At 37.6% G+C, this 12,384-nt stretch overlaps 1 protein-coding gene across 11 annotated transcripts in view; it reads right to left on the bottom strand.

The window, feature by feature from the left end:
- NEO1 (neogenin 1) overlaps nt 1-12,384 on the bottom strand; it is a 244,518-nt gene that overhangs the window by 16,859 nt on the left and 215,275 nt on the right. For all 11 annotated transcript variants that reach the window (XM_079125283.1, XM_079125292.1, XM_079125293.1 and 8 more), the window contains 2 exons: nt 10,074-10,142; nt 5,860-6,007 (listed from right to left, as the gene is read on the bottom strand). In XM_079125283.1, coding sequence (XP_078981409.1) covers nt 5,860-6,007; nt 10,074-10,142 — 217 coding nt within the window. The remainder of the gene's footprint in view (nt 1-5,859; nt 6,008-10,073; nt 10,143-12,384) is intronic.

Raw genomic sequence — 12,384 nt, 5'->3', positions numbered from 1 at the left:
ATCTAATTAATTTACAAAGTTATTCCATGGAGTAACATACTTAAAAACATTATTCTTTGTATATTAAATGTGTTCATATTTTCCAGGTATACAAGCCTTTAAAGCAGAAAATTTATCAAGCTGCTATTCTCCAAATTAAACTTGTCTGTAATGGTAAACCTATCATTTAATGTTCTATTATAGGACCTGTCATCAATAGGGTATATGTAAAAATTGTTAAATGTGTTTCTAAACGTTATTGAGAGCATGATTTGTTTAAAGATTAAACATGAAAGCATTTTACCACTTTGCCACACAAAAGGAAACTTAAAAGCTCTCTCAGCCTTTCTTTAATTCATGTTTTAGATATAATGTTAAATTGTGTTAACTAATGTTCATATAGACTCAGGAGTCAATATATGTAAACTTCTTAAAATGACATTTAAGAAAGAGTGTAATGCGCAGTAGCAAAAATGGGACAACAGTGACTGAGACTGGGGTCTCTGATGACCTCATGGCTGTGGCATGCCTGGTGCCTGGGAGTGCTCCTGTGCAGGAGCACAGATGCCTAACTGCTGTGTCAGTACATTGATCTCAGGCACACAGCTCTTGGGCAGGAAGGAATTCTTTGGCTAGATAACCAGTGTTTCATCAGCTCCCTTCTCTGGTTCCTGCCCACCTACAGTAACTTTGGAACCTAACATTGCACATATATAAAGATTGCTGACATAACTCTTTAGATCCACATTTCCATCAGACAACAGAGCTCCATCTGATCTCAGCTTAATCTTCAAAAATCTGTGTTTATAACCCTTTATTTTCTAATACTCCTTTGCCCCTCACTGAAAAGCCCCATGTTACCTGAGATACGGCTCTGCCTCACAACCCTGCTACACATTAGAATGGCTCCAAAGTAAGCCAGACTTTAACTCATTTAAAGTTGTGTTCAAAAGTTTGATGTTTGTTGAAAAGATTACTGTGATCTCTAACGGGATATAACTCAGCCAAAATTCAAGAAAGCTATTGCACAAACTGAATGTTTTACTGTCGGTGATTCCATTTTGTATTTTCCTTGTAAACTCTAACTGTTGCCTGATTAATATTTTGCAGAATTACACCATAGATTAACTTGAAAAGCTATCACCTATAGGACAGATAATGTAGTCCCCAATTAGATAAAAGGGGGTAAATAACTGTAAAGTTATAGACATTGAAGCTAAAGCCCAGTACTTTTACTTTATGACTGGTGAGACTGACTTGTTTGATGGTTAAGATCAAACTTAGAGATTGAGATTAAATGCAGAGGTTAAGAAAAGTCCATATTTGGGTCTTGCCCTCAAAGTCAGCCTGAACCCAGGGAACAAGAGGACTTCTCTAAGGAGGTTTGCAACTCGGGGTCACACAACCTCCCGATCAAGGAGATTGATGAGGCCACTAGAGGAAAAGCCACTCAGTGCACCTGCTGCAGAGAAGGGTCAGGGAAAAAGGGAGATATCCCTGGTGCTTTCAAGGGAAGCCACCTCATCAAGGAGACCCTGCCTAAAAAATGGCACTAATGGAGCTAAGAAGCTGCTCTTAAGTTCTCTATGAGTGACCCCTGTGGAAACTCAGCTGACTCTTTAACAGGAACAGGTCACTTTGACCAACTTGATCTTAAACACCTAGAAAAACAGTTAAGACCAAAATATAGCCATTCTTGGGCATTTAAAAGAAATGATACTTAAATGTAACTTAAGATGTACACTTGTGTTAGCCCACTAGAATAAAGACTAAAAGCTACAAGAGATTCTTAGGCAAATGTGCCTGATAACTATCAAGAGAAATTGCCAGAGTTAGAAGATTTAGTCAGTTTAAAGCCTACAGACACAGGTAGGTTTAATCTATGTTTACTAGTAACAGAAGTATAGAGATCTCTACTAAATGTTGTGTTTACATTCCTGATAACCTGGACAATGTTAAAGTTCCCAAATAAAGGTGTTATCCTCTCCAGCCTTTGCTAGGCCTTGTTATGGGAACAACTTCTCAGTTCTTCCACCCCCTGGTGAGGAATTATTGACTTCTGTCACCTTTATGATATTCATTGGCATGTTCCAGATTCTGCAACATTTATATTGTATCAATCTCATTTCAGTACTCATGTATTTTTGTTCTTCTCTCATAGAAGCACCCATCCCCAGATGCCTTTACAACCTGTTCTTCCCCAACTGGAATTCTACCTTGGACCCCTCAATTGACCTGATTTCTAAAAAGGGAACTCCAAACTGCTTGCCCCACACTGCCCCCTTCCAGCTCGAAGAAGCCAGAGCGGTCATCGACCCCCTTTCCCTACAGTGAAGGAGTTCCTAAAATTAGAGGGGTAAATGAAATCAGAATTGGGGACAGGCAGTTAGTGTAGAAATAGGGGATAAGTCAAATCGAGAAAATGAAGTCCATGAAAACCACCTGCCTTTGGAAGTCTGGAAGGAGAATGGATTTTTTACATCTCACCTACAAAACCAGCCCCAGTCACTTAGGCAGGAAGGAGAGAGAAGGCTTCAGAAAGAACTGGAGAGCAAAAGATTTTCTTATAAAAACAGAAACTGGGGAATGTAATGTATAAAGCTGCTCTCCCCGCCCTTTCTGGTGCAGCCATTTTCCCCGCCTCCCAACCACTTGTCAATCTGTGAACATCCTAGCTAGCTATTGGTTCATCAGTCAGCCTGCAAGTATCCTTCTCCGATATTGGTCCCCTGTTAGCCATCTTTCCTCTCTTGCTTCTCTCTCCTACACACTTGCTTTTCCTCCACCTCACTTTCCACTCTCTCTAGCACACGCCCTTTCTCTTTCCTTTCTCTTTTCCTCTTATTTTCTCTCTTACCCTGCAGGGAGACATTCTGTTTGCTTAATAAATTCCCTTATGTGATTCCCCGTGGGGAAAAAAACAAACAAACAAACAAAACTAACTAGTACATCATTTGATGACTTCTACCTTCTTTAGGCAGGAGATGCCCAAGTTATCTTTTGAGAGTTAAGGGTCTAAAGGGAATGTGCTAAGAAACTATGAGGGTTTAGACTCTAAATTTCCTATCAACTTTGAGGTCATAAAATACTATACTATAAATGGTTACCATCTAAATAGGAGATACTTTAGGTATTGAGGAGGAAGAAAAGTAGATCACTGGAGAAAGGGAAGGGGAAATTCTTTTTGAAGATCTGATATAATTATTTTAAACCTAAGGGATCCAAATCTGTAGAATTTGCAGATTTTAAATACAAAGTCTATTACTAACTAATTTTCCTAGTCTCAATCTGAAGACTGAGTGTCTTATTTTTTATTTATTCTGAATTTTAAATATTCCAAATAACTAAGGAATTCTGTCATTTTGGTTTTTAGATTCTAATAAAGATATCAAGATTTCTAAAACTAGACAAAAAAGCAAGTTTATAAAGATAGATATATGTGAAATGCCAAATAAAGCTTGCAGAAAAGTTCTAGAGTAGAAAAAAATGTAGTCTTTGAGGCTTTTAAGAGAAACAGTTTTCTATCATCAAAAGCAGACAGGGAAAGCTCTAAGAGGCAGTGGTCAGGAGTCATATAAAAGGAGCCCTCATTCTCTTAGAAAAGTGATGTAATGTAAGCTATGGGAAGCTTCTTTATTTGGGCAGAAGAGAGAGATTTAAAATATCATATAACCTACAGAAAATGACAAAATATTACTAGCTACAGTTATAGGGTATCTTGTACCTACCCTGTACATTGAAAACGAATTTATCATTATTAAATACATGCCTTCTGGTCTTCGGTAGACCATGTCTGAGAGTTAATCATAGGCACACTCACAAATTTCTTCCTCTTCTATGGGGCAAAGTTCCATTTTATGATCTTTCAGGACACTGTAACTAATGTAATTTTATTCTACTGTATTTTTACTATTAGGGTAACTCAGAAATTGTGTTGAATGTGATGCAGAGTCAAAGTTTTCAGGGCCACCAGCCATTTAATCTCTCTGTGAAACTAATGTGTTATCAACAACTTTTTATTATTCATTAAAGCAACCCCCTTAATTAGCCCACCAACCTTATATGTGGTATATTTCTTTAAAAATATTCTTAATCTTGAACTTATTAAGAGGCCTATGGCTTTCTTCTACCTTGGCTGGCACTTGTGCTGTGTGACACAGCTTGCTGTAGGCCTGCCCACAAACCCTAGAGCATCTGGCTTGTTGTGTGCATATACAGACAATGTTCAGAAGGGCAACCATCAACGCTGGACTGCTCCCACTTTTTACATCTCTTCCCTGTTTGGCTCTGAAACTTGGGAAGTTGAGCTCAATAAACTATGCATACTTGGCAATCCTGCCCCTGGCACAACACTGGAGGTAGGAGGTGTTTTACTCCTGCCCCTCCCTGCTGGGAAACATTCCTTTAGCTCCACCATGTTCCTGACAGGAAGCCCTCTTCCACTGCTTTAGTTCTTTGAAACAGCTCTCTCCTCTTGCCTTTTTAGGACTAAGGGTGATTGTATCTTATCACTGTTGCTAGCTCTTGAACATCTCTGCCCACTTTTCCCTAACCCCACCTATGACTTATAATAGTCCCTTTTGAAAGCATCAGTATTTCCTGCCAGGACCCTGACTGACACACGTTTCTAAGATGAACCAATTTCCATTTCCTTTTAAAACACTTAACAACATGGTACCTTCTGAGAAACTCAGGTGATTATGTCACCATGTGAATATCATAGAGCACATTTATTCAAATCTAGATGGGATAGTCTATTACACACTTAAGCTATATGGTGTAGCATACTGAGGCTACAAAACTGTACAGCATGTTATGGTACTGAATACTGAAAGTAACTGTAACACAATGATAAATATTTGTATATTGAAACAGGAAAGGTACAGTTAGAATATGGTTTAAAAGAGAAAAAGTGGTATGCTTGTATAGGACACTTAGGAGCATGAATGGAGCATGCTCTGAGTGAGCTGGTGAGTGAGTGGTGAATGATTGTGAAGGCTGTCCACTAATGTAGACTCTATAAACACTGTATGCTTAGACTACACTGAATTTATAAAGGATATTTTTCTTTCTTCAACAAATTAAGCTTAGCTTGCTGTAACTTTTTTATTTTATAAATTTCTAAGTTTTTAAAAACTTTCTTTCACAACAGCACTTAGTGTAAAAACACATTGTACACTTGTATGAAAATCTTTCTTCACATGTTTATTCTACAGGCTTTTTTCTATTTAAATGTTTTTTTAATTTTTACTTTTTGTTAAAAACTAAGGCATAAATACCCGTTAGCCTGGGCCTGTATGGGTTCATCATTATCTTTTGTCTCCCACCTCCACATCTTGTTCCCATTAACGTGTATGAAACTTTGTTCCCCAGGATAACATCACCTTCTTCCTGAACCCTCCTGAGGCTCTTCTTAAGGAGGTGGGTTGCTTGGTTTCTTTATTTTTATTATAGATTTGATTATAAGTAGATGCACCATGAACATTCCTCTTAATGAAAACCTTTCTGTGTTGGGGTCCATGTTTTTAAACTTTTTAAGGAGGTTGTTGAGGTCTACAAAAGCTTTGGCTGAATGCTTTACTGAATTTTCTTGGGGGGGTTCGTCTACAGTTTCTTTTTTCTTGCCTCTTCTTTAACTATTTGGTTTACTAGATGATTGAAACTTTTATTATCTTATGGGACTGCCTTCATATCAGCAGTCCCTGTTGACCAAAATGTTGATATGTGGTGCATATGGCTGTATTTAAAACTGTTTATCATGTACTTTATGTTTTAATTCTTTGTACCACTCTAAATGCAAAAGTCACATAGAAGAAAACAACAACAACATCAACAAAAAAGATAACACAATACCTATGGGCTACATTTGGGGCCCCTTACTTTTTCTGGTGAGATGTGGTGCGCCTTGTGCAAAAGACAGCAATGATCACAACCACCACAATGGTGATGACGCCAACAGAAACAATGATGACCAGCAGCATGTTACTGTCCAGAGGAGAGGTGGGGCTCCCATGAGGGCTGTTGCTTCCTGAAGAGCAAAAATGACACATCTATTAGTTTGGTAGAGAATTTTAAAAGTGCACAATTCAATCAGGCTATAGAAACACTCCAAGATACTCTAGGTAAGCTTCCTTCATAATATCAGAACCATGCCATATGAAGTGCCAAATGAATATGTCTGTCTAGGCTATACACTCAAGTCTACCTTATGTGTAGTGCTCAGCATAGAACCTTGCTCAAAGATTGTTTCCTGTAAGCTTCTTGAATCGTGCTGAACATTCAAGAGCTTTCAGGTATACTTGGACAAACAAAGGATTCTCTGGTGTCTTACAGAATAAAAATTCATTCTGAAAAGCACTATTCTAAATCATCTGCATTGGCTTTCAAAACTATCTTAGAAATGTATATTCATATAAAGCAAAAGTTTTTCCTAACATACAGGTATATGAGATTACAAAAAAATCACCTGAATAACATCATCCCTGTTTTTATATTTCTTCTCTTCTTCTTCTTTTTTTTTTTGGTGCTAGAAGCAAACCCAGGACTTTACACATTCTAGGCAAGTGCTCCACAACTGAGCTACATCCTCAGCCTGCTCTGTTTTTATAGACATACAGCCCATATAGTCAGCTTCCCTACTCAACTTGAGGAAAAGCAGACCTGCACATATAAATTAATTTGACAAATATCCATTGAGTGGTCACCGTGTGCCAGTCATTATTCTAAATATTAATTATGCAATGGTGAACAACAAAGATGTGAATGGTGGGGGTGGAACTGGGATAAACAATAAATAAATAACTAAGAAATTCCTGGTTAATAATCAGTGCTATGAAAAAAAAAATAAAGTAAAATGAGAAGTATGATAATGACTGGGTGGCTAATTAAGACTAAGTAGTTAAAAGTTTCTCGGAATCCAATATGGATACCCCCAGAAGGTCATTCTCCCTGGTTTTGTCCAAATGGCACAGGGCAGCATAGGACTCTGTGCCACGGTAGTCACTGTCACTTTCCATCACAGAGAAGCGGGATCTGGAGACTGCCCGTGAACATTCTTATAACCTCTCAAGAGTCCTGTGGAGACAAACTATGCAGGAAACAGACCCCTAGAATCCGTGACTTGGATTCTAAGTTCACTTTGCTTTAAGAAAAAGCTTCTCTAGAGGATGGCATTTGAACTGATATTTGAACGACAAGAAAGATCCCATCATACAAAGACCTGAGTAGAGAACACTTTAGAGGGAGAGAAGAGCTAGCGGAAAGACCCTGAGGCAGGGAAAGGCAGCCAGCAACGCTTAAGTGCAGAGAGATGCAAGTTAGAGGGAAGATGGTGAGGAAAAAAGAGATGGAGATGAAGCCAGGAAGAGGCCAGATCATTTAGGACCTTACAGAAATACTTTGTTTTCATCTATTATTACTGTTTCCTCATTGCGTACAGGATAAGATCCAGGCTTTTAACAAGGACTTCAGTAATGTAGCTCTAAGTCTTGCTGTCTTCCAGTTCTCAAAACATATTTCTTTGCTTCCCACTTCATTATTTAAGTCATGCATGTTCACATTATAAAATGTGGCAAATCCCAACATAAAGATCTAACCACCATGGATATCTGGGGTATTTCCTTCTACTCTCTTTTATCTTTCCAAGAATCAGAGCTGAATAACAAGGGATGAGCTGTCTTGCTTAGTAAAAAGTCTTTGGTTATTACAAGTACTTAAGAAGAGGCATCCAACCAGTGTGGAATCTTGTAAAAGGTTATGAAATCTTATGAATCTTATGAAAGGTATGGTCTGAGAATCTGTGTTTTAAAAAAATTTCCTGAAGTGATTCTCATATACCACCTGACCTATAAATTTATGATCTAATCCAAACTTACACTCATTGTGGGAATCCCTTTTACAACACTGAATTAGCTGCCCTTTCAACTTTGAATCTATGATTTTTAGAGATATCATGCAAGCACAGTGCTAAATCTAGGGCTGATTTAGAAGGGCTTAAGAGATTATTCTTTTACATGTGGTCCAATCATTTTTATCCTTCATTTCTGAGAAAAAGGTAAGCAGACAACTTAAATTGTACATACTAATTTTCAATAAAATAACATTTTTATATTTGGGGAAGACTATGGTACTGGGGCCAATAAAGTTAACCTTACTGCTCATGTTAGAGTAGGGCTTTACACTGTTATTAACAGCAGCGCTGAGCTAATACACAAAACAAACAAAAGCTTCCATCCAAGTACAAGGATGCATGCCAAAGGGGTATTGTTATCCCTCCCTGAGATGATATAACATGCTATTTCTTTATGCCTCATCTGGACTACTGCAATAGTTTCCTAACTGCTGTTTTCCTGACTTGTTTTTTTTTTTTTTTTTCTTTTTGGTATCAGGGATTGAACCCAGTGGCACTTAACAACTGAACTATACCCCCAGTTCTTTTTGTGTTTTTTTTAAATTTTGAGATGGGGAGGGGTCTCTCTAAATTGTTGAGGCTGGCTTTTAACTTGTGATCCTTCTGCCTCAGCCTCCCAACCCACTGGGATTACAGGTGTGCACCACAGCGCCTGGACTGACTTCATATTCTTAGCCTCCAACTCATCCTTCACTTTATGAGAGTAAAAAGAGTAGACAGTGAATAAGTCAAAGTTTCAGTGTACCACAGGTGTCATTTTACAAGTTATGTATAGGAAAAAGCTCAAATTTCTTAGCATTGCTTTTGAGCTCTGGCCAGGCTGGTTCTAATCTACCCTTTCAACTCAAATTTCTGTCCTGCTTTTTATGCAGTGGGATCCCTGCAGAGGAGGTTATTTTACACTTCCATGTCTCTGCACACATTAGTGCTTCCTGGAATGTCCAAGCCCTTCCCTGACATTAAGCAATCTCTGTATCCTTTAAGACCTGGGTGAGGTATCACCTCTTTTACAAAGTCTTCCCTTTTCTCTATTGGGTATAGCTTGTTACTCAATCTCCTTCCACGACTTGACACATAGATTCTGAACCTTTAAAAATATGCATGTCTAAAAGTGAAAGAAAAGACAAAGAAGTAATTATTTCTCACAGCCTTGATATTTTACTGTGAACAGCACAAAATGTAACAAACACAATAAGGAGGAGAGATTTAATAAACAAAGTCTTAAAACTGGAGCATAAAAAAATTTTGAAATGTGCAAGTTTGGTTCTCCTAAAAACAGGTTGATTTCATTGAAGCATGGGCAGTGTCCCTTTTTACTTAAAGAGACAGTTGGAGATTAAGATACCATTGTAGTCCCACAATTAGACCATGCATCTCTAAAAGACAGGCCTTTCTCTTTCATATGACTACTGGGCAGAGGTGACAAGACATGAGTCAGTTCTAGTAACTAATTTTGTGGACATTTTGCAACTTTGGATTCTCATATCTAGCTCTGTAGGTTGCATGTGACAGTGAAGACAACTCAATCAGAAGATAGAAGCCTTGGATTTTGGTCTTGTACCAGAATTAGTGGGTGGCCCCAGGCACATTACTTTTCCAGTGATAATAATTATCTGTCCTCCCTACATCCCTGCGTTGTGAGAATCAAATGTGATTTCATGTGTGAAAATAACTTAGAGATGGTGAATAAAGTTCTGTAGAAAAGGAGAAGTTTTTAAATGAGAAGGCATCAACAGCTCTTAGGATGGTAAGCAGAGGGGAAGAACTTTCTAGAATTTCCAAACTAAAAACAGTGCAGTACATAGTACTGGAAGAACTTAATGATTCTGAAGCATTTCTTTGACTTGTTTTGGGTAATTGCTAATCCTATTTGAAGATTTATTTTTTAAAGTTTAATTTTTATAGAGGCAGTGGGCAACACAAAGAATCATTTGCTCAGGAATCCATCTTATCTTGAGTATGTTGGGAAGCAATTTTATTTACAGACCCTGTAACGAATGTGCTTTCATTTGGCAAACATTTATCATAAAATGCCTAATGCAAGATCTGCTAAATAAAAGGAAATAGATTAATATGTTATAATCTACCACTAAAGCTACCAAAGACATTTTGAGATTTTAGGCAAACTAATTAATGTCCATAGGAGGCTCAGAAAGCCATAGGAAAGCCATAGGAAGAGCATTACCACTCATTGGAGGTTTGTAGTCGGATCCTAGGTCTGGCAGCCGGCTTCCTTTTCCTGCAGACCCTGAGGCTAAAGCAGAAGAAATCATGTCAATAATGACCCAACACAGTGGTGTGACAGTCCACTTCATAGCCAGTGAATATATTTTTTAAAAAATTGTTTTCAGTATACTCTGTGAGAAGCAGCACATAAGGGGAAAATGCAGTGTCTGTGTGCAAAGCAAACTAAGGTATAGCAATGAGCATCTGAAAGGCTGACACCTTTGTTCCATGGCTGTGAACAGAATGTCACTCTGCTATTTAGGAAGTGGGGACAGGAAGACAGGATACTTAGCAGAAGTAGTGTCTTCAGGGAAAGGAACAAAGGGGATTAGTTAGGTTGATGTCAACATTAAAGAACTGTACTTTTCCAAGGGACCCGGTTATGTTGGCCTCGCAGGTATCAATCAATATTGTTTTGATTCTTTTCTCAAATTCTAAAGTTGGCATTCCATGTGTAAAGTTGGCCTAAGCAGGGGCAGAAGATAAGTGGAGGTTTAAACTGGGTTCTCAGTTCCTGTTGTCTCACCTAAAGATCCAAGATAGCAAAACCAGTCTTCCCTCTATCTGTTCATAAAGAATACTAGCTCCTAATCAGTTATCTTAGGGCATAGGCAAGTGACTGCTAACTTCAGGCTTGGGGCCACCCCAGCAGGAAGACTCAGAAAATGTGAATATTAGTTTTTTTTTTTTTTTTTTTTTTAATTCTCATTCTTGGTCTTTAACCTTGTTCTTCATATTTGTAAAAGCTAAGGCAAAGGTATCCCTCAATCCAAGGTTATGGCCAGAAAGCAATACCATGCTCTTCTTGAAAAGAGGTCTGAAAGAACTGCAAAGCAAAATCTGCTCCTTGTAGTTAATACAGCCTAGTGCTGAAGCGACTGTTTGAACACTGGCTCCATCAAATTACTATTCTCTGTGTGTCTCAGTTTCCTTAATGTAAACAGGAATAATAATGGTATCTACACACAAAACTCCTGTGAGGATTACACAGAAATTTAATACCACGAAATATTCTGAAAATTGCCCGATATTTAGGAATATAACTGTTCAATAAATGTTAACCACTATTATTATAAGCATAATGAAATTTCATGGAAGAATACACTGAATACATTCTTTCCCTTTACAGAAGCAGAGAGCAAGGAACTTTAGCAAACACATAAATGAGTTATTTCTACAAATAAAGCTTGACCAGAAATACATAAACTAGATATGTTTCTGTAACAGATTAGAGCAAATGTGAAGTCCTTTCACATGTTATTAGACTTTAAGGAAACAAAATACAAATCTCAAGTTGTCTGTAAGTAGTTAATTTAACAGAATAAACCTAGAGACTAAAACAACATTTATTATGATTTCAGAAGCTGAAACCCCCAAAAGAAAGCAAAGGAACTTCTTGGATATCCAAAAGGGCATATTCTAAAATCTAACTCAGTCCCTGACCCCCTTTCTATCGCTACACTTAACTACTTTATTCCCTTAATGTTGATGCCATCATTTTTCCCAAATGGCACACACTGTATGGCAAATTTCAGTTCTTCATATGCTTTTTACTCTGAAAAAGCCTAGTTGGCAGAAATGGTTTAGCATTTTAAGGTTTATATTTCAGTGTATGTGGTCATCAGGTGGGCTACATTTAAGCCTAATTATCCAGTGCACTGTGTCATGTAAACAATTACCAAAGAACACCTTGTGCCAATAAACTGGTTGGTTTATATTCCCCTATTTCCCAATATTTTCTTTTAAATCATGAACAAGAAATTTCAAGGATGAATCTAGCACCAAAAGTATCAATAGGTAAAGAATTTTAAATTAGCAGAGGTGAGGTGCAGCTAAGAATTGTACTCTGGCTATCAAGTGAGTGACACATTTATATTTTGTGCACATATAATTACTTTTATATTCTGATGCTTCCACACATACAAAAAAAGTGTATTTGCAGTTTCTCCAAAAAGTATGTCTCCAGTTTCCCTGATGTACAGCAACAGACTCACTGAACACAAACACATGTCCAAAGCCATAAATCAATACCTCAAGTCCTTGATTCTTCATGCCTTAACCACGATCCAAAGATTTTTACTTATAATAACTATCCTTAAACCACAGGAGTAATTATTAAATTTACTTTTAGTGCTCTCAGTATGGGAAAATAGCTTTTGTCGACTTCTCAGAGAAAAATAAAAATCAGTTAACCCTCCAAAACAGCGATTACAGTAAAGAAGAGTACCAAATGATGATTTCAAAAAAAGGTGACATTGAAGTCCATGCTT

Source organism: Sciurus vulgaris (genome assembly GCF_902686455.1).
Source record: "Sciurus vulgaris genome assembly, chromosome: 2".
In the NCBI taxonomy this organism is placed as follows: Eukaryota; Metazoa; Chordata; class Mammalia; order Rodentia; family Sciuridae; genus Sciurus; species Sciurus vulgaris.
This window is presented reverse-complemented; position numbering and strand designations above follow the sequence as displayed.